The sequence below is a fragment of the Aulonocara sp. 'chitande type north' Nkhata Bay genome, linkage group LG5 (assembly GCF_057382095.1).
Source record: "Aulonocara sp. 'chitande type north' Nkhata Bay isolate Kocher_YH1m ecotype deep benthic linkage group LG5, A_spYH_male_GT1.1, whole genome shotgun sequence".
Classification (NCBI taxonomy): Eukaryota; Metazoa; Chordata; class Actinopteri; order Cichliformes; family Cichlidae; genus Aulonocara; species Aulonocara sp. 'chitande type north' Nkhata Bay.
Window position 1 is genome coordinate 25,434,384 of NC_141348.1, and position 23,087 is coordinate 25,457,470.

The 23,087-nt window shown below is 43.0% G+C and overlaps 1 protein-coding gene and 1 pseudogene across 1 annotated transcript in view; one reads left to right on the forward strand and one right to left on the reverse strand.

Moving 5' to 3' along the window:
- The first annotated feature begins 396 nt into the window (after window positions 1–396).
- Window positions 397–23,087, forward strand: part of LOC147330724 (uncharacterized) — a 61,940-nt gene continuing 39,249 nt past the window's right edge. The window contains exons 1-5 of the mRNA XM_086294070.1: window positions 397–430; window positions 611–652; window positions 744–1,040; window positions 1,148–1,429; window positions 1,940–2,230. Of these exons, the coding sequence (XP_086150196.1) occupies window positions 397–430; window positions 611–652; window positions 744–1,040; window positions 1,148–1,429; window positions 1,940–2,230 (946 nt within the window). The remainder of the gene's footprint in view (window positions 431–610; window positions 653–743; window positions 1,041–1,147; window positions 1,430–1,939; window positions 2,231–23,087) is intronic.
- LOC147330725 (uncharacterized) lies at window positions 14,124–21,788 on the reverse strand (annotated as a pseudogene).

The following is a 23,087-nucleotide window of genomic DNA, read 5'->3' on the forward strand; positions in this document are numbered from 1 at the left end:
ACCCCCTTGGGGGACACTCCCCTAGGACTTAAATCTGGGACTCTCCACCATTTGACCTTAGAACTCAAGAAGCTTCTCAGATAAGAGGTGAAATGTCCTCAAGGAACTTAAAGAAGTCCAGATGCTTTTCTTTCCAAGCTCTTTAGACTACCATGACCTAGATGACTGAGAACCTTCACAGACTTATTTCACACAAACACCACATGAGGCCACAACATGAAGTTGCTATTGGCAATGGAAACAGTGCCTATATGTATTTTTGTAGACTTTTGAATATGATATATTCTGATGCTGCCTGTGGTTTCCTGACAGTAAATATAACAAGTATGAAAACTACATTTACATATAACTCAGATAGGTGTAGTTTTCACAGTCACAGTATTCAGGTTCTTCATCATGGCTGGACATCTGCTGTTTGTCATCCTCATCTGTAAGTTCAACGTTTTATCATTTCTTTGTATTTGAAATGGTTTTGTATTTAACCCGATACCTTTTTAATGTCTGCTTTTAAACAATATTAAATGTTTATGTAATTACAGTATATTATATTAGCCTGACAGAAATACACTTAGTGGGAGAAGCAATCTTTTAACATTTTGTTTTTAATCAGTTCTTTCTCCAACAGATTTCTTTGATGATATCAAAGCACAAGGTCAGTCACTGAGTCTAGTATTATGTTTCTTGGTCATCATCATGGATATTATTTGTATTTCATTCACTTATGTTCGCCTCTAACTTTTCAGCCTTTAATCTGCCAAAAGTGATTCTGAGTAAATCCCTGATCACAGAGACAGACTCAGTCACACTGAGCTGTGAAGCTCCATCATCTATTTCTGTGTCTCAGTGTAATTTCTACATTGCAAGTCAAACAGTGTCTACAGGCTCCTCCTGTGTGCAGACACTAACAGGGACTATGCTGCTGAGGATGGCTCGAAAGACTTTACCTGCTGCGGTTGAAGTTAGATGTGCTTATGTTGCAAAGCGTGATGGGTCTTATTTAACATCTCTTGACAGTGAACCATCTACCATCGCCATAAATGGTACGTAACTTTTCTGACATATATATTGCAATTACAGTATATACATGAACCTGAATCATTTACATCTCGGTGCTGACTCTGATAATTACCTAACTTCAATTTTTCAGCCCTTCTTCCTCCTAAACTGAAAGTGAGACCACAGGTGATCACAGAGACAGACTCAGTCATACTGGACTGTGAGACTCCACCATCTGTTTCTATATCTGATTGTTATTTTCGCACTTCAGGACAACAACTTGCCAAGAAATTTTCTTGTTTGCAGAAACTGACTGGATCTGAAATGCTATCACTTGCACATCAAAGTGCACCTGTTACATTAAAAGTGACCTGTTTTTACCTTTTTATATATCAGTCTCCAATGAGTAATGTGTCTCCACTCACCATAAGATGTGAGTAAATATGACTGTAAAATATTACTTTTAGTTGCAGTATTACAATAAGCAGCAAAACCACCCTATACCTATTCCAGACACATATGTTATAATCTGTCTCTGCAGCTTTTCTCCAACCTACACTGACAGTGAGTAGATCAGCTATCACAGAGATGGATTCAGTCACACTGAACTGTGAGGCTCCATCTTCGGTTTCAGAGTGTTATTTCTACACTTCGAGTAAAGGAACTGTTAGAAAGTTGTCCTGTCTGACACAACAGACAGCAACTGAACTTCTGGAGATGGCCGGTGTCAGACCACCTGCAGAGATTAAAGTGAGTTGTTCTTACACGCCCCAGACGGGAGGGTCAAACTCTTTTTACAGTGACTCTTCCTCCATCATCATCAAAAGTGAGTGAGCGGCTTTACCACAAAGTACTGATTTTATCTTAATGTGTGAAAGCAAAGAATGCATGATGGTCAGGCACAGATGTGATCCTAACTGTATTCAATGTTTCAACTTTTCAGCTCCCCTTCCACCTAAACTCATCGTTAATCCACTGGTGATCACAGAGACAGAGTCAGTCACACTGAACTGTGAGACTCCTTCATCTGTTTCTGTGCCTGAATGTTATTTCTACACTTTGAGTGGAGGGACGGTGAAAGGGTTTTCCTGTCTAACAACACTGACAGCAACCACGCTGCTGGAGATGGCAAATCTCAGGACACCTGCTGAAATTAAAGTGATCTGTTTTTACACTGCACAACCTGGAGAGTTAAAGTCTCGGAACAGTAGCACATCGACCATTACAGTACAAAGTAAGTGACCTTCTTTTTCATCACATTATATACTGATACAGCATCCTAACAACAGAAATTTTGTGCTGTAATATTTCAGCTTTAAATGTGTTTTTAGGGGGAAATATAAAGAATGGAAAAAGAACCATGGATTTAGTAACCATCTTTCCGGGTGACAAAACTGGTATTCCTTATGTTTTTTTATGACACAACCTGGAGGGTCAGGCTCTCCATACAGTAACCTAACCTCCATTACTGTACAAAGTAAGTGTTTGCCACTCTTGTCCCATTATCATTTTGTACTACTTTTGTGTATTTACTACCGTTGCAGGAATGCCCATAACGCCAACTTCAGAGAAACATGTATCAGGTGATGAAACTGTAAACTGATTCTGAGACACTTTACGTAAAGCGATGACACATATGTAGATTTCAGTATGTTTTTTTGCATTTCAGACAGACAGCATCTGTATATACCCATTTCTTCAGATAACATACATCCAATGGATCCATCACCACAAGATGAAAAAACAGGTAGACTGGCTATGTTAACAAGCACAATCGGTCATATATTATACCTGCTGACACACATATCTCCCATTCTACTTTTAAATACTACATATTGTCAATCCTACTTATTTGTTTAATATGTGCATTGAAGGACATATCCTGATCAAAAATGACTCCAAGATTTCTCACAGTGTTACTAGAGGCCAAGGTAATGCTATCTAGAGTAAGAGTCTGGTTAGATACTATATTTCTAAGATTTTCAGGGCTGAGTACAATAACCTCAGTTTAATCTCAATTTAGAAGGAGAAAGTTAGAGGCCATCCAGATTTTTATGTCTTCAAGACCTTCCTGCAGTTTAACTGAATGGTGTGTGTTAACAAAAACTTTCATATGATAGCGTTCTTTGCTAATAAATGTTTCCATTGCAGGGACGCTGCTGATAACTGTAATTGTTGTGAGTTGTTCCGGAGTAGCTGTGGCCTTCATCGTCATGGGATTTTTACTTCTCTACACTCAAAGAAGAGCTGGTGAGAATCTGAGCTTTTTTGTTTTTTGGAGATACTGGATCTCTAGTGGATTTTTAATTAAAAATCAAGATATAATTTCTGCAGATTTTTAAGCTTAGTGAAAGAAGATTAACAAAAGTACTACATTATCTGTTAACATTTACATTCATTTTTATATCTAGGCCATCATTTGCAGACAAATCAAAGTTGGATTCTCCTTTATTTTATTTACTAGTAATATTTTTTTCCAAATTATGATAATTATAAATTTATGGCTCTGGAATAACATTACAGAAAATTATAGAATATAAAATTCTATTTATATGTGTAAACTGGGCACATATAACTAAGCTTCAATTATTTAAGGCAAATTACCTTCATATTTTATATACAGTAGGGAACAAAAGGGAACAAAAGTATATTAAAGTATAATATAAAAAGTTTCCTCATGAGCAACAAGTTTTTGCATGAACAAGATTTAAAGTACTTCAGCTTGGACATGACGGGATTTATCTGCTAGCAAACTGTATATTTCCCAAAATGTTCAAAAAGTGCTGTCTGTTTTTTCTGTTCATAGAGTGAAGAATACCAACAGAGGCACCTCAGAGAAATTATGGGTGTCATTTCAAAAGAATACAGTGTTGACAATGGGATTAATTATGAAGTTAAACATTTTATTACTGTTAGCTTTTGTGTGTTTTTTTTATAATTTACATTTCATTTAAAGTTTGATCCCCAAATGGTTTCATAGTGTTGACACAGAGATGCAAATTAACTATAAAGAAATAAATAGTGTGTTCAAACAAGATGATAAAACCAATAAAAAGTAAATTATCTATAAATAATAAAATAATAACTATTTTAGAGCTCACTGATGTTGGTTTTGTCCTTAAAAACAAAATAAACATATTGTAAGAACTCCAGCAAGAGAGAGAGAGTGTAAATTATTGGTCAGATTGTCTGTATACTTCTCTCATTATGTTTTTTTTCCTTTGTTTTTGTTTCGTTTGTGGCTGCTATGGACTGGATTGCACAGCCACATCTTTAATTTCAGTTAATATCATCAGTGTAGCATTTGCAGTTGTTTTAAGGTTTCTAATAACAAATAGTTTTTAGATGGTATTTTTGATGTTCTTATGTAGACTCACTCTTTCTCTCTGTAGGCATAAGAAATGAAACAGGAAGGGTAATGTGACATGTACTGTTGCACTAACTTTGAAGCCCTAGCCTAAAAATGACTCCCACAGAACCTAAAACACATTTAATGCAGTTCTTTTCAGCATTTGATGCTAATCTGAATAAACACACATACAGAATTAGACTGCTTAACTGGTAAGACAGAAATGAAACTGATATTGACGTCTGTCTTTTTAGTTTATTTCACTGGTTCTGAATCTGCACCAGTTGGTCTGTACTAAAATGAATAAATCTAAATATACAACATGATGGGGGGTTTACAGAGGAAGACTAAATGTGTTTTTGTGGTTATTGTATTTTGATGCTGTTCTGGTTTCCTGGCATGTATAAAGTGTCGACAAAATGTGTTTGTTAAAGTCAGGTAGATGTAGTGTTTGGAGGTATTCCTCTCAGTTGTAGTAATCTGCTGTTTGCCATCTTCCTCTCTATGCTGAACTCTTCTGTCATATACATTGTTTAATTGTTCATACTGCTACTTAACCTCAATTAAAACACGATGCCTTAATTAATTAACCTTCTAGCAATCGATATTATTATTAGTGGATTTATTTAATTTGTTGACTATTTGTTTCTCCGACAGATTCTTTTTGTGAGAAGTTACATTTGATGAATCTAATATGTGTTTTAATGGTTTTAATGGTTTTCTTTATTGACAACTGACATTGTTGGACACCAGCATCTGCCTCAGTATTTCAGTGCTATTTTGATACTGGAGAGAAATAAACTACTAAGGCTGGCATTAAAGTGTTTTGATGTACATGATATGAAAATGTAAAAGAAAAAGAAATAGCAAACAAACATGTAAACTGTTTTGTACAATTGACAAAGAGTTCATCTAAATATATTTGTCACGTTCCCCCGTGTGCTGTTTGGATGAGTGTGTTTTTTATATTCTAGAGTCTGAGTGTGTCAGAGGTCTCCGCCCGATTGGCCACATGTCAAATCTTTCACCTGAGCCGTTGGATTAGTTCCCATTGGGGTTTAAAAGCTTGGATCTTCTCAGACACTGCCAGATTGTTGCACTGCATGTTGTGAAGGAAGCCTGGATCCAAACTATTGCTTCTCTGTTGTTGCCTTGTTATCATTGTTCGCTTTACTTTTTCTTTGTCCAGAAACCCACCCCTGAGGAGAAACTGTGCGAGAGGATTTTGTCTGGAAACACACGAGGGAGAGTCAACCACTGAATTATTGATAATTCACCTTTTACCAACATGTTTCTGAGGAAAAGCCTGTTGCCAGCCTATTGAATAATTCCTTCTTTTTAATCTTACCACTGTGCTCTGTGCATGTGTCCAGGTTTCCATACAGCTTGACAATATTATAGTTTTATGAGTTGAGGGTTAAAAACAGTGTGCCAGAACAGGTCTATTTGAAGAGTGTCTTTCTGTGGCCACCTAATGTTTACATCAGAATAGTCAGAGTAGTTTTAGTTTGTACATTCACATCATTCATTTTAATATGGCTGCTGCTAGTGGTCTTTATGTGTCTCATCTTTTTATTGCCCACTAGTCTCTGTGTTTCTCTGAGTTTTGATTAAAGAAAATTATCCAGCGTTCAGAAAACAGACAAAGAAAAAAAGTTAGTGCATTGTTGTTTATCTTTTGTCTTTTTCCTGTTTTACTTGTGAGGTTAGTTTTGTTGCTTTGCTTTGATTTCCAGCTTTTATCTGTAATCATCTTCTCTGCTCTGCTCTCATTGGTTTCACCTCAGTTTATTTTTACCCGAGTTCACTGGGCCTATTTGTGTATCTAGTGTTGTCTTGTCTTGTGTTGTCTTCTACAAGAGCCTTGCTTCACCCACAATCTGTTCTAGCTTTCTTTAAAAACAAGTTTTTTCTGAATGGCTGAACATAGCAATGATGAGATTTGAACAGCAGGTAGGAGGAGCGTCTGTCTTTTAAGGCAAAACTCTTTTACTTTATATGGTCTCATTTTAGACAAGTTATTTATAATTCTATTGGTCCATTTATTCTCATGTATTGAGGTTGTTGCTATGCCTTGCAAGAAAAAAATATGGCATAGGTGTAGTGTTCTGTTGCAGAGTGTAGCAACTCTGATCAAACACCAAGCTAAACCTCTGTCAATGAATACACGAGTCCGAGTAGAGTTGACTTTTTACTCAGAATCTTCATTTGACAAGCGGTGAAAACTGTAGTTGAAAAGAAATACAGAATAGAAAAAATGATCGTTTACATAAATATTGCATCACGAAATAACTCAAAATGTGACCTTACACCTTCGTGTTAGCTTTAGCAACAGTAATGATCATCAAAACTGCCTTTTTTAACATGTACAAATCAACCTCCATGAATCACAAATAAAATGTAATTTTTCACAAATACCACTATTTATGCCTTTTTAACACCTTCATCGTGAAATATATACACTTACGGCGTTGCCTGAACAATGTTCCCAAGTGGATGGCTGTGGATAAGCCTCAGAGCAAGACCACATGTCACTCTCCCTCTTAGAGAACCAGGAAGAGGAATTAAACAGGAAATGAAGCAATACAGGTAACCCACCAGGAAGTGAGGTTATTAGCAAGTTCACCTTCAAAATTAAAGCTTCTTAACATTTTTAACTCTTTTTACTGTTCTTTCTAACTTAAATACATACAAAAGAATTACTTTAAGCAAACATTAAAGATAAATGAAATAAATGCCTTTGAGGCATCACACTCCCCGCCTGGCCTGTGTGAGGCCACTATGAACTTGAATGAGTCCAAACAACAGTCCTTAAATCAGTCCTTAGGCAGAAGAAGAACTACTTCTGCAACTGGCCTAAGGAAGGTTCTTGTGTCACCTTGGTTGGTCGTTTTTACTTCAACCTTTCTCACATGTCCATCCTTCCCAGGAAAGGTTGCTGTGACTATGGCCATGGGCCAGTAGTTGCGGATGGTCTGCTTGTCCCTGAGGAGGACCAGATCCCCAACTTGAAGGTTTCTGCGTGTCACTGTCCATTTTTGTCTTTGTTGTAAGGATGGTAAGTATTCTTTGCTCCAACGGGCCCAAAACTGGTTTGCGAGCGCTTGAACTTGCCTCCATTGTTTTGTGAAGAGGTCCTTGTCTGTGAAATCTCCTGGAGGAGGTGGAACTCCTGATTTCTGTGTGAGGAGCATGGCTGGTGAAAGAATGAAAGGTTGGTTTGGGTCTGTAGACACAGGTAGGAGTGGACGTGCATTGATGATAGCTGTAATTTCTGCCATTAGTGTTGACAGCACTTCATGGGTCAGGTGACTCTTTTGCTGCAAGAGCATTGAATCAAGGATTCTCCTGGCAACACCAATCATCCGTTCCCATGAGCCTCCCATGTGGGAAGCATGTGGAGGTCTGAAGTTCCAGCTACATCCTTGCTTGCGAGGTACCCCTGTACAGTATTACCCATCTCCAACTCCTTGCTAGCTCCAATGAAGTTGGTCCCACAATCAGACTGAAGTTCCTTTGCAGGGCCTCTGAGAGCGAAGAACCGCCTGAGAGCATTTATACAGCTAGATGTGTCCATAGACTCAATCAGCTCAATGTGGACGGCCCTTGAACTCAAACAACTAAACATCATGGCCCACCATTTGCTCTCTGCCACAGATGAGACTACTCTCCAAGGTTGGACTGAGTTTATGTAACGGGCTGTTTGTGGGCACCGCTTTGTTTGCTTGGAGGGCTGACAGTTCCTTGGCAAAGGCTGGCCTCTGTGCTGCTTGCAGAATGACATGTTTCGCTTGAGCTATTTCGTCCACAGTACGAGGTAAGCGGCATGTGTGCAATCCTATACACCTGCTGTTTTGGTTTGAATGTTTGTGAGATCTTGCCACATGGATAAGGAAAGCCACAGCTCACAGTAGAGAGGTAAAGGTGGAGAAACGGCGAAAGCGATCAGGGGTAAGTACAGGTTCCTTCAGATGAGTAGTGTAGGTGCGTACCTGTGGTCGAATCTCTGAGTCATTTCCCGGGTCGATGAGCTCAAACGTCTCACTGGTTTGTGTTGTTTCTGCAGATAACTGATGCAGGAATGAAGGTCCGGTGAACCAAGAACTCTGTGCCAGATGGGATGCAGGCAGAGATCTAGATGCATGGTCCGCAGGGTTTGCTTCCGTGCACACATAATGCCATTGTTCTGGTCTGGTAGATTGTCGGATACGTTGGACTCTGTTATGGACATATGTGTAGAAGCGTTTTGTAGTATTACAAATGTACCCGAGTACCACCTTACTGTCCGTGTAGAACCTGACAGCATCCAATTTCAGATCCAGCTCCTCTCGGATGAGATCCGCCATTTCTACTGCAAGGACGGCAGCGCAGAGTTCGAGCCTCGGGATTGTTGGTTCAGACTGGGGTGCTAATTTGGCTTTGCCCATAACAAATCCTACTTCCACTTTTCCATCCTCCTGGATAGCTCTCAAGTAAGCGATAGCCCCAATGGCCATAGTTGAGGCATCTGAGAATACAAACAACTCTGTGCGCACAGCTTTGGTGAGCGAGGTTGATGTGTATGCACATGGCACATGAAGCTCCTTTAGGACTTGAAGAGAATCTCTCCAGGTTTCCCATTTCTTCAGCTTGTCTTCTGTGAGAGGTGCATCCCAGTCAGTCAGTTCCGAACGAAGTTCCCTAAGAAGAGCTCGTCCCTGGATTGTGACAGGTGCCAGCATACCCATCGGATCAAAAATACTATTGACGGTGGAGAGGACTCCACGTCGAGTGAAAGGTTTGATAATAGTTGATGCAGAGAATGTAAATGTGTCTTTTCTGATCTCCCAAAGCAAACCCAGGCTGTGCTGCATGGGTGCTGTCTCCCCACTCAAATCCAGATCCTTGATGAGCGGGACACAATCTTCTGGCGGGAAAGCTCCAGTGACTGCTGGACTGTTCGACACAAACTTGTGCAAGCGGAGGTTTGATTCAGCAAGTGAAGCCTGAGTCTGTTGGAGAAGGTTGATTGCTTCTGCTTCAGATGGGAGAGACACCAAGCCATCATCCACATAAAAGTGCCTTTCCACAAATTTCATTGTGTCGGCACTGTACTTCTGGGCACCTTCAGCAATGGCTCTTCGCAGACCATAGATGGCCACAGCCGGAGATGGTGAGTTGCCAAAGACATGAACCCTCATGCGGTAGTCGATAACTGCCTTGGTGAGGTCGTTGTCCTCATACCACAAAAACCGGAGGTAGTTGCGGTGCCTTTCATGAACCAAAAAGCAGTGAAACATTTGTTGGATGTCGGCGAGGATAGCTACTCTCTCCCTCCGAAAGCGTAGAAGGACGCCCAAGAGAGAATTGTTGAGGTCGGGACCAGTCAGAAGCACGTCATTGAGGGAGACCCAGCAGTAATGAGCCCTGGAATCAAAAACCACCCTGATTTGGTTGGGCTTTTGTGGGTGGTATACCCCAAATGATGGAAGAAACCAGCACTCTTCATCTTCCCTCAAGGGTGGTGCCACCTCTGCGTGACCGTTGGCAATGATCTTCTCCATGAATGCCACATATTGCTTCTGCATCTCAGGTTTCTTCCTGAATTGGCGTTGCAAGGATTCAAACCTCTTAACCGCATGCTCTTTATTATTTGGCGAACGTTGCCGTGGCTCCTTGAACGGCAATGGAGCAACCCAACTACCAGTGTCATCTCTGTGGACATTTGTATCCATGATCTCTAGGAAGAGGATGTCTTCTATTGATGGAGCAGGTTTGTTATCATGTTCAGATTGGTTAAACACTGTGTGTCCTAGCATCCTCTCTGGCATTTTGTTAGACTTGCTGAAGCTTGGCTGTGTTTCTTTGACATGCATGAAACTTGCACAGGGCTGAAATATGGAATGGCGACCGCTGTCTACCACATGGGTCTTGAATGTGTCCACCGTTGGCTTATGCACATTACCTAGGCACACCTCCCCTATCACCACCCAGCCTAGATCGAGACGTTGTGCAAACGGAGCGTTGTGTGGCCCGTTAACTTGCTGCCTGACCTTGTGTGCTCTAAGCACGTCTCTCCCGAGCAGCAGGAGTATCTCTGCTTCTGGGTCTAGATCGGGGATGTGTTTGGCTATATGGTGGAGATGAGGATGATGCAAAACAGCACCTGGTGTTGGGATTTCAGCTCGATTGTTAGGGATTTCAGGGCACTCAAGGAGTGGTGGAAGAGGTACGAGCACGTTGCCGTTCAACGACTCTATCTGGAATCCTTCTGCCTTTCTGCCATACGTTTCGATGACACCGGAACATGTTCTGAGATGGTATAAGAGTGGTTCGTTCTCCACACCAAACAGCTCAAAGAACTCTGGCCTGGCTAAAGAGCGATTGCTGTGGTCGTCCAGAATTACATAAGCTTTAATGGCTTTGTGTTTTGAATGTTTGGGGTAGACCTTTGCAAGGCAGATCTTAGAGCAAGAACGACCCCACTGGCCGGGGCCACAAACCTCTGTGCAGCTGGTTCTAACATCAGTTACATTAGAGTCATCTTCTCCCTCCCCGCCGTTCTCTTGTGGTGGTGGAGGAGCCTTGGTGAGTTGAGGTTGTGGGCCAGGGTGCATAGCTGCATCATGATAGATGCTTTCACACTCTAAGCATTTCACGGAAGATTTGCAGTCTTTGGCAACATGTGAAGTTGAAGAACAACACTTGAAGCATATTCCTTTCTGTTTTAGAAAGGCCTTCCTGTCATCGATGGACTTGTTTCTGAATGTCCTGCATTTTTTAAGTGGGTGAGGTTTATTGTGCAATGGGCAGTTCTTGTTAGGGTCGTTGTTGATTGTAGAGACATCTGTTTTGTGAACTGCGATAGACTTGTTGGTGTTAAAGCTCTTCATAGGTAATCTTTCTGATTTTGTGGGGTTTGCGCCGTTGCTTTGACGAATAAAGCTGGGGTCATTTCGCTTCTTTGCCTCATGACAGACAAAGTTACAAAAGTAAATAAAGGGAGGGAAGCAGCCGTTATTCTCTTCTTTGTACCACGACCCAGATGACACCCACTTCTCCTGGAGCCCATATGGGAGCTTGTCTACTATGGGTCCAATACCTCTGGAGGTGTCTAGATATGACAGCCCAGTGAGGTATCCATCCTCATTGGCGCCTTGTATCTCCATAAGCAAATCCCCAAGTTCACGTAATCTGATGTGATCTTTGGCTGCAATTTTTGGAAAACTGTCAAGTCTCTGAAACAGTGACTGCTCGATCATCTCAGGGGCACCATAGCAGTCATTCAGCCTCTCCCATGCCTTGCGCAGAGCCAAACCAGCATTATTCACATGCACTGAGCGTATGCATCTTATTTGCTGTCCAGACTCTTTTCCTAACCATTTGGTCATGAGGTCTAATTCTTGTGTTTCTGTAAGTTGAACCTCAGCCACAGCATTAGTGAATGAGGACCGCCATGCACGGAAATTCTCTGGCTTATCATCAAATTGGTACAGTCCTGACGTAACGAGATCACGTCGCGCCAAATATTGTGCCAGAGGGTCTGGGGGTTGTGACACGCTCACTGGACGCATATGCCGGGGTGTTTGTGATTGAGCACCTATATACGTGCGAGGGTTTGTTCTTTCGACGTCGGTCTTCAATTCAGCTCTGGTCAGTTTAGACAGGTTTGTTGTGGGTGGATACGTCCCATTATCCACTTCAGGCTTGGGCTTGCTATTGCTATGTTGGAATTCCGCTAAGCTTACAGGTGGATGCCATGTTCTGAAACTGTCTTGTGATTCTGCATGGTCTACAGATTTAACAGGTGGGACAGATACTGGTGCGAAGGTAGACTGATTCTGATCATTTTGAGAGCAAACATATTCACTGGTACGTTGCAATCTAAGCCTGTCTTCTGACTCAGATTTCACATTTTCTACATTTCCATGCATTTCTGCTACATCTTCTAACACCTGTGCTTCAGCGATGGCTGCGTCTGCTTCACGATTTAATGTTAGCACTTCCAGCTCTGTATCAATTCTAGCGGCTTCCAACTGATTTTGAGCTTCTCTAGTTTTCCTTTCTGCTTCTCTAGCAGCCTTTTCCAATTTTAATTTAGCCTCCTGGCTAGCATATGATGCTCGTACCTTAGCAGCTTCTGCTTTAGCTCTGGCACGAGCCGCACTTACAGATGATGCTGATGTCACGTTGCTCCTGGTATTTAATACCGATGACTTGTTGCTTGCTGCCATCACGAACACGTAGGACCATCAAGTGCCGCCTTTTCACTGTAGTGTTTATATTGTGTTCTCAGTTTTGTCATTTAAGTGAATAAGAACCTCTTACATGTAAAACATCAAAACAAAATAAATAATGAAGGAACATGTATATTATTCTGTGTCAGTTACTGAAGGATATAAAAAAAAACAACAACAGCAATAGAATAATATTAAACACAAAGTGAACCCGTCTTCCTTCATTAAATAGGTTCTTTTAGATGTTAAGGAGGAATTGACTTAACCAGGCTGGCGGAGAATGAAGACAACCGGACACCTGCTGCAGATGGGGAATCAGTGAACTTTTATTGAGACAGAGACAACCTCTCAACACAGCTCACATCAAGAGATTCCCAATATTTGCTGTGAGGATGGGTAGATATTCTCTAAAACTTACAGGAGGGGGTTGTGAGGAAAGTGCTGCATTAGCAGAAAAAACAACTCCATAAAAGGAAATCGGCCTTGGGTGTTCTAGTCTCTTCGCTTGCAGATATCTTACACCTGCAGGATGAGGCGATCGCTTCTTATCGCTCTCAAGGCCAAAGTCGTGAGCACATTTTTATTACACAGTTGCACAGTAACTTTAAAGCTGAACAATATTTAAAGCTGAATAATGTTTGATCAGATTATATTTTCTTCAAATCCCCCTTTTGACCCATCTTAAATGGGTCAACACACAAAAATAAGTAACATTCAAAGGAACACAGAGACGTGTCGAAGCCTGGCTCGAAAAACTCCTCGGGTCTTATCATTTGTCTTTATCTGTCATTGCAGATGAGGAGAAAAGAGTCCAGGCACCACCCTGCCCAGGGGTCGGCTGCAAGCAGTCTCGGTTCCCGACGAAAGCAGTAACAGCTGTCCTGCAACCAAGGATACAACGAGTTAGTGCAACCAGGGTAGTGACACAAAATTAACAGTTCCTGTAAGTCAGCAACCAAAAAGCATAAGTAATGATAAAAATGTGGAGAGTACAGAGTATATTATAATAATGAGAGATATAAACGTGAAAATGTGAAAGAATAAATCAACCGTAAAATAAACCCAGAACGGTAACTGCTAAGGACATTCAAAAGTGAATATGTTAAAAAGTGAGGAAGGGGTGTGGAATAAAACAATTTATATCCAGTGGTGGGAGTACACATTCGCTCAGGCTTAAGTCCGGAGACCCTGAGAACATCGCTTAACCCTCACAACCCGACCAGACACAGTTCAACCAGATATATCCTTCAAGAGGAAGTGGGTGAGGGAAACAATTAATAACAAGCCTAATACAAAACACCACAGAGAAATAACCATTCTAGAAGCATTTAAACAAGAGAAAGACGATAATGTTCGTCACCCTCACGATCAGAATTTTCATCATCCGTTGGCGAGGAGGTGGGAAGTTGACCAGCTAATAAAGGCATCTGCCGGGCGAGATCCTTATCCTCAGGAGTGAGAGCTGTAACAATCAGTCTCTGGAAGAGGGATCGAATGCATGGAATACAACAGCAACAAAAACTGAGACATGTTTACTTAGCTTGAATGTCTTCTAATAGAGGATGATGGGGCACAGAAAGGTGGTCCAGTTCCCCCCACCTCGCCAAGGGCGTGTTCTAGGAGTTAAAGAGCAACAAAAAGTATCAGTGACACAACTTTAAATGAGCTTTCAGCAGTTAAAACTATTGCAATGTAAAATGTAAATCTTAAAAACTCAAGCCAATATAAAAGCAAAGTCATAAAAGATGTTAAAAATAGAAAAATAAAAATGTTTAGTTCAGTATGAAGAACACCCCCTTTTGTAACCAGCCGGCTTGTAGGTTGAGTTTTGGCTCCCTCAAGTGGTTGGTGATGCTGTTGCAGCTCCTTCTGACAGGTCCTTCTGCACCTCTCTCAAGGTTCTTCCTGGTTCGGTGGCAGCAGCGCACTGTGTGTAATGAAACCAGGTGTCACCTTTCCCTTCGAGCCTGACAGCGTGGGAGGTCCGCTCTGTTATGCGGTAAGGGCCTGTCCAGCGAGGCTCAGCCCACTTTCTCTTTGTGACTTTCAGGAGGACGTAGTCCGTTCCAGGTGTAGCCGCCTCTTTCAGCTCTTGCTGGTTTCTTTCAGCGACCTGTGAGGAATACTGGGCAACAAAACTGCGGAGCATGTTATAATATGTCCTCGGATCGAGGTCTGAATCAGCTTCATCCGACATTAACAGGCGAGAGGAGGGGCCAGGAAAAGGCCTGCCATGCTCCAACTCAAATGGAGTGTAACCAGAGGTTTGATTTACTGAGCATCTTATGGACATTAATGCAAGAGGCAATGCCTTAACCCAATCTAATTTGGTCTGTGCACAGATTTTAGCCAATTTAGTTTTTAGAGTTTGATTCATCCTTTCCACTTTCCCTTGGGATTGGGGGTGGTAAACTGAGCCAAACTTATGTTTCAAACCTAATGCGGCTTCAACCCTCTGCAGATCGTGGTTCCTGAAATGTGAACCATTGTCCGACCTTATGACCTCGGGAAACCCATGCTGTGGTATATAATGATTAATCAGACACTTCACCACAGTTCTACTGTTTTCACTTGCTGTCGGCCAGGCTTCTGGCCAACCTGAAAATGCATCCACAGCCACCAGCAGGTACCTGTAACTACCTACTCTGTCCACCATGTCTGTGTAATCAATGATTATTTCTTTCCCTGGGCAAAGTGGGATGGGGAAGTACCCTGCTATTGGCTTGAAGGCGGGCTTGATTCCAAATTGGTTGCACTCCTTACAGGTTTTAACCATGTATTTTGTCATGTCTTTTAGATAAGGGTGCCACCAGGCGGCTAAGTTCCTCATCATTTGTGCAGGTCCCACATGCCCCACTCCATGTGCCTCTTCCATTGCTGTCTGTCTGACCCCTGGCGGTAGAATGGGCCTTCCATCTGGGCCACGCCAGACATCTGTGTTTGTGGCCCCTCTTGTTACCCATAATGATTTTTCCTGGGGGCTGGCTTTGTCCTGTAACTCTCTGATTGTGGCTAGGCCTAGTTGTATGGGTGGTCTTTCTGGAGGGGGTGTGGCTTCTGGGTCCATTACCATAATCAGGGAGGGTAAGTAACCAGCTGTCTGCTTCGCTACTAAGTCGGCCTGTTTGTTACCTAATGCCACTAAATCCAATCCGGCACTGTGACCTTTGCATTTTACCACTGCCACCTTAACAGGTAACAACAGTGCTTCCGCTAATTCCCTCATTTCTATCTCATGTTTAATGGGCTTTCCGCTGGCTGTCAAAAAACCAGCTCTTAGCCACTGCTTGAGCTCCACATGCACTGCTCCCACAGCATAAGCTGAATCACTGTATATATTCACTTTCTGTCCCTTTCCCATCCTTAAGGCTTCAATCACCGCTCTCAGTTCAGCTCTCTGTGCAGACTGTTGTCCTGTCAACTGCTCTGCTTTCACTGTTTTCCATCTCATGTCTGTCTGTTCCACTATTGCCCATGCAGCCTTCAACATTCCACTTTCAGTTCTGAAACAACATCCATCTGTGAACCAATCTTTTTCTGCATCCATTAGAGGTTCTGCCTGCAAATCTGGCCTGATTTTCTCCTGTACCTGCACAACCTCTTCACACATATGTGGTTCCCCTGATCCCATGTGATCAGCCATGTTTATGCCTTCATGTGAGTAGGTGATGTGTGGTGCTTCCAAAATGGTACTGAGGCGTCTCTGCCTGAGTGAAGTGAGTGTGAAGGCCTGTGAAGAGACGTAGGCCACCACACTGTGTGATGTCAAAATTTTTAGTGGGTGGTTCATCACTATGTGTGCTGTTTTCTGAATGATTTTTGCAAGTCCAGAAACGTGTTGTGTGCACGGTGGGTGGCGTTTTTCAGTGTTGTCAAGCATTACGCTTACATATGTCAACACTTTTCTCTCTCCCCCTTTTTTCTGGAACAGGATACCATTGATATGGGTTCCAGTTCCAGAAACATCAAGATGAAAAGGCAAAGCATAATCTGGCACAGCAAGGTCAGAGGCGACAGAAAGCTGTTGTTTTAACTTTATAAACGCCTGTTCTGTTTCTGTAGTCCATGAGAGGGGAGCAGAGAGGTTTCTCATGCCTTGTTCATTTACCAAAGCGCGCAAAGGGGAAGTAAGGCCAACATAGTCTGGGACATAGGTCCTGCTGTAACCAGTCAGGCCCAAAAATGACAACATGTCTTTTACAGTTAGAGGTTTCGGATGGTGCAAAATGGAGTTCCTGTGTTCTGGGGACAAGGAAATACCGGACTGTGAGACCATGCGGCCTAGAAAAGAAACCTGTTTTCTTGCAATCTGTAGTTTGGTTTTGCTCACTTTAAAACCTGTGTTGGCCAGGTGGTGAAGTACCACTCTGGTGGCCTCCAAACAGATGTCAGCCGTGGGGGCCGACAGCAAAAGGTCATCCACATATTGTATTAACATACAGTCAGATGGTAGTGGGCTGGTTTGTAAAAGTTCTTTCAAACACTGATTAAACAGTCCTGGGGAGAGGGCAAATCCCTGTGGTAAGCGAGTGTAACGCCATTGTCGGCCTCTAAATGTAAATGAGAAAATGTCACGCAGTGACTCACGAAGTGGGAGGCAGAAAAAGGCATTAGCCAAGTCAATGCAGGTGAACCAGGCATGAGATGGTGGGAGGTTGGTCAAGGCAACATAAGGATTAGGCACAGGCAAAGTAGGAGTGCCAAGTAAGGCATTAATCCTTCTCAAATCATGTGCCATTCTGAACTTCCCCGTGCCTTTTTTCTCAATGGGTAGGATGGGCGTGTTCCAGTTAGAGCAGGAGGGCTCCAAGACACCGGCAGTGACCAAACCAGAAATTGTTTCTGCAATCCCAGCCTCAGCCTCCGGTTTGTGTGGGTACTGAGGCTGCCACAAAGGGGTAGCAGATGACAGTTGAAAAGAGACTGGCTCCACATCAACTAAACCTACATCTGTGGGTCCAAGGGACCACAAACAATCTGGAAGAGAGTCGAGTAAAGGCGCAGCATCACAGTGGTCTGTGTGTTCTCTGCCATGTGACCCGCTGACCACTCCATGTTGCAGTGTTGAGGAATTAAAGCAATCATTTAAAATTTGGTATGTCTTGGTAGATGGAGAAAACAAAACCTGTGGGAGTTTTGTAGGTGTCCAGTCAGTGGCCGCAAGGGAACGTTTAACCATTCCACCCAGCTCCTTAGCCTGGTGTCCAGGATGTAAGGCCAGTGACACATGGGGAGCTGCCTCATCAGACATCATGTACCACTGTAATTGATCTGTTGTTAAAGTAACCGCTGCTGCCACTCCCTCCGGTGCCGCAAAAATGCACGACATGTTCAAAGACCAAGCCCGCCCCTCACACTGCTCTTGGAACATGTGCTGGTACCAGGTGGTGTCATGCCTGTCATAAAACAGTGTAACATGAGGTGGGTCAGGGGGAGGGACATAAGGATGTAGGAGTGAGAGCCACGGCCGCCATTGCTGAAAAGCAGTCCAAACTCCTGGTTCAGCAGGTGTTTCAACTTCCAATAATGCCCAGTAGATGTCAGCAGAGTCCGCCAAACAGGAGGAGGGTTGCAGCAGAAACTGACCACCTCCCTCTGGCCCATTAGAACAGGGAAGCACAACCCCAGTAGGGAGAGTTACAGTTAGGCCTTGTGAAGAGCAGAGTATTGTGGCTCCTAATTTAATCAACAAGTCTCTTCCCAGTAAATTCACAGGCGCCTGTTTTGAACAAACATAGCTGTGTAACAAAGTCTGATCTCCAACCGTTGTGGGGAGGGGCACGGTGTAAGGCAGAGTTTTAGGTTCCCCAGATATGCCCACCACTGTAATCACTGTGTCAGTAAGTCTTTCACGAGCAACATCCTTAATGGTGGAGTACGTAGCTCCAGTGTCCACTAAAAAGCTGCTTCTTCTTCTATCTACAGTTATGGACAGCATAGGGTCCGCCGTTGTCCCTTCACCGTCCTGGGCAGTCTGTGGGGTGTCCTATAGCTGGGGACCACCCTCGTAGTACTCCCACCCCATCACAGGCATCTGTGGGGCCGGGGGCACTTCAACTAAAGCACCACGAGGTCCACCTCTGTGGCCAGGATGCTGATAGGGCCCACCACGGGCTCCCCTGCCTCTTCCAGCAGCCGGGTTCAAAGGGCACGCTTTAGCCCAGTGTCCAGGTTGTCCACACCGGAAACAAACATACATCTGGCCTCCCCTACCACCTCCCATCTGACCCCTTCCCCTGAAACCACCTCTGTTTCCTCCAAATGGGGAACCTCTCTGCCCATAAGGGGCCGGGGAGTGATAAGCACCATACTGGGGGGGCTGTGGATCAGTTGGCCATGGGTTCGGATACAAATCAGGGGCAACTGGACCAGGAGGGGGAGCCGCAGCGGCCACAAGCTGCTTTTTAGGCTTGTCACCTTTTCCACCCAGGTCGTTTTTAGCTTTCTGCAGCTGAACCTTCAACAGTTGCAACTGTAAATCTTCGACGCTCTCCGCTTTATCATCAGACTTAATCTGCACTTTGTTAAGATTAAAAATCAAATGTTTCTTCCAGATTGCAAAGTCACAGTCCTGCAAATCAGGATTATCCTCCATTTTCTGGCTTACTGACTCCGGAATGCCCCTCAGCACCGCCCTTCTAAACCACATGCTCTGTGAACAAGTCCTACTGGGGTGATGACCTGTATGGTTCACCCAGTCTTCAACAGCCTGATTTAGATAATGGGTGGGATTTTGCTTTCCCTCCCATTTAAATTTCTGTAAGGTGCCTTGATTTTTGGGTGGGAATTGTTTGCGCAGGGCCGGTCCAATAAACCTCAAGGCCTGCATTAGTGGCACCTCGTTCTCATGCGTGGTAGTACCCGCATTTTGTTCCAGGTCCGCTGCCTGAGATCGGGATGTGCACCTAGTTATAATAGCTCTAAAATCTCCCAGTGCGAGGTCCTGTCCAGCTGTGTATTTATCCAAACCAGCCAACCAGGCATTCCCTCCCTCCGTTATGTCAGGGAGTTTGTCCACTAGGGCCTGGACATCTCCGAATGAATAAGGTTGATACACTGGTCTATGTTGCGCTTTAGTCTGGACCAGGGGAAATATGCCTGGAGGCTGAGGCACAGGGCCCTTAGATCTAGTCTGATATCCTAAACTGGGAGGGGTAGAGGGGCGTGTATTGTTAAGGTCACTGAGTTCATCATCAGTATCCTCAGTTTCTTCCCCGCCTGGTGGGGTAGCAGTGTCAGCAAAAGCGTGGGCTAAACTCATCTGTGTTTCCGGATCCTGACGGCCCACCAAAGACATGGTAACTGTGACATTTGGTGAAGTGCCAGGCTCAGTTTTTGCAGTAGCGGTCAGATCTCCCTTAACAGCGACAGGAGTGCTGGCAAAGGGGTTGGACCGGGAAAGAGGGGCTGACGCAACACGATTATTCACCTGGACCACTGACCTATGTTCGTTTAAGCAGCTGCGTAATGCTGCTTCTAGATCAGTTAATTGTTGTTCAGTGGGTTCCTGTCTGTTCATTCGAACCGCAAATGGTGCGCTCGCAAATGGGTCAGTTAGGCCCTCAGATCCGGTTCCAAAACAATGGGACATAGAAGAGGGGGCTCTACTACTAGCTGAGGATGTCGCCGACAGAGAGGAGCTTCCTGGGCAAAAATGCTTGGTATCTATGGGAGTTGGAGCTACGGGCGGTTCTTCTCCAATAGTCATTATTCCACCAGAGATATTAAGTACCGGATATATGCCTGCTGAGGGAGGAGTTGAGGCAGAATAGGGAGGTGGCTGAGACCTATTTTTCTTCATGTGTGGTTTTGCAGTTTCCCATAAACACACCCAGTGATTAAATTTAGCTTTGCGGCCTGCGTGCTTATCTGCTTCCTTTCTGTGTCTCACCCCGCTTATCACACCTGCACCTGCTGCTGCTGAGTTGGCTTCTTCCTCTTTCTCTTTTGCCTGCATAGCCTTATTCTGCCAAATTATTCCCCAGTTACCACTACTCCCCTCGTCCTTTCCCTTTTCTTTCATTAACCTTTCAGCTGTTTTCCTCAATGACTCTTTCTGCTTTTTTGCTTCTTTAGGCTGGTGTGTGGAGTTGATGACTGTCTCAACACATGTTAACTGTTCTCCCAATGTGCTAAGAATAACACCGGGACCCCAACCATCATCATTAGTTTGTCGATCTAATTCTCCATCCATTTTACTGTCAATGGAGGAGTGTTCTTTTATTGATTTTAAAGGAGAATTTGGGCCAGCTGGGTTTCTGCCTCTGTTAGGCACTAACAGCTGGGGCGCTGCTTTAAAGGTGAGTCAGCACTGAAATATCCCTTCAGGTGTTACCAAGCTTCTACCAAACCGGAGTCTGGCGGGTAACCTTGCCTAGAGCTTCCTGATAGGGGTGCTAGTTGGTTGTCACCTTGTTCACACGTCTCATTCACACTTCATACATTACCTGCAGTCACTCATTACCCTCCTTATGTATGTAATAAATGTGTAAAAAAAATTCTATGTGTGGTGTATTATTTTAACCAAAAGAGGAACCTAGTTCCTTTAATTGTGTAATCTGTGAACAACGGAGAACCAAACTGTCCTGCCCAGTGTTCCACAGCAAGCATTCAGCGTGTATTTATGTGTGTCCAATATCAAACAGAACATCAAAACATTTAAAACACTAAAATCATCGGGGTTTTAAGAAGAGATCCGTTTTCTCCTATTGATCAAAGGGACCCCTCCTTTGGACTCCAACCAGTACTTCTCCTTTTTAAGTTTTAGAGGATCTTTTCTAATAAAGTCCTCTGGGCCTTCCTAACCCTTCTGTAGTTTAGAGAATATTACTAAAAAATATTCTCAAGGCCTTTAACCTTTTAATTTGTTTAGAAAGGCGTTACTAATAAACCCTTTCAAGGTCCCAGACCTGCACTGAGGTATTTATCCGACACCGGAGAGCAACCCGTCGGCTGCAACCGTGGTCAGACCTCAGTTCACTCTTATCTTTATTCACTTATTCACTTATTTCTTATTCACTTATCTCTTATTCACTTGTCTGATTCTCAACAAGCCTTAAGTAAGCCAGACAATTTTGGTTATGAATTACTAGGAGTTTGGACACTAAGTATTTTTATAGTGTTCAATATAGCAGAAATAAAAGGTCTGCTTACCTTGTTTTTGTGTGCACACAGCTTTTGTCCAAACTCCGTTCACTCAGACCACTGCCGATGTCCTCCCATCCGGTCCAGTTGACCTGGAGCGGATCCTGTTCCGTGACGCCAATTGAAGGATAAAAAAAAAACAACAACAGCAATAGAATAATATTAAACACAAAGTGAACCCGTCTTCCTTCATTAAATAGGTTCTTTTAGATGTTAAGGAGGAATTGACTTAACCAGGCTGGCGGAGAATGAAGACAACCGGACACCTGCTGCAGATGGGGAATCAGTGAACTTTTATTGAGACAGAGACAACCTCTCAACACAGCTCACATCAAGAGATTCCCAATATTTGCTGTGAGGATGGGTAGATATTCTCTAAAACTTACAGGAGGGGGTTGTGAGGAAAGTGCTGCATTAGCAGAAAAAACAACTCCATAAAAGGAAATCGGCCTTGGGTGTTCTAGTCTCTTCGCTTGCAGATATCTTACACCTGCAGGATGAGGCGATCGCTTCTTATCGCTCTCAAGGCCAAAGTCGTGAGCACATTTTTATTACACAGTTGCACAGTAACTTTAAAGCTGAACAATATTTAAAGCTGAATAATGTTTGATCAGATTATATTTTCTTCATTACCCAACACTGTATCAGAGTTTATTTAAATTCATTAGAATTTAATGTTCAGCAAATGTTTACACATTTTAGCTTTTTGGCGTGAACTCACAGTGAATCTATGGGTGATCACTGAAAAAGACTGTAAACTGTCAGACTCCATTATTTGTTTCTGTGTCTGAATGCATTTTGTTTTCTATCATCGTCTCTTTTATCCAGATTGTTTCAAAGCTTTTACTTGTAGTATTAGTAAGCCAATACTACAAAAAAGAGGGGAACAAAGTAGTCTCTTGATATAGTGCAGTATGTCGATATATTTAGGTGTTATAAACTAACTAAAGAACTAATTTAACAAAATCTCAAAAATATGACGTGTATTGAGAGCTAATATGAAACTAATTTAGATAATACTTAATGTGCTTATTTTAAGTGACACAGTTGCAGGTTAAATGTAATAAAAAAATAAGAATTAGATGATTTAGTAGCCACACCTTTGTGAATTTCAGAGATATGGGCAGATCTAGAATGATCTCTTGCCACCCCTAGTGCCACCCTAGTTTTGCATATGACAGTGTTGTATATTAAAATAAGATAGAATAAACACTTTGAGCCTAGGTACAGTTCACACTGAAAATAAATTCTAAAACCAAATATATTGCATGGTGTTACCCCCTTCCACCATTAACAAATGGTTCAGCCCATAGCAGAGACAGGCTTTATTTCTTGTTTTCAGTAGCAACTGTTGTGGCAGATTTCTTTTCTGATGTATTGAT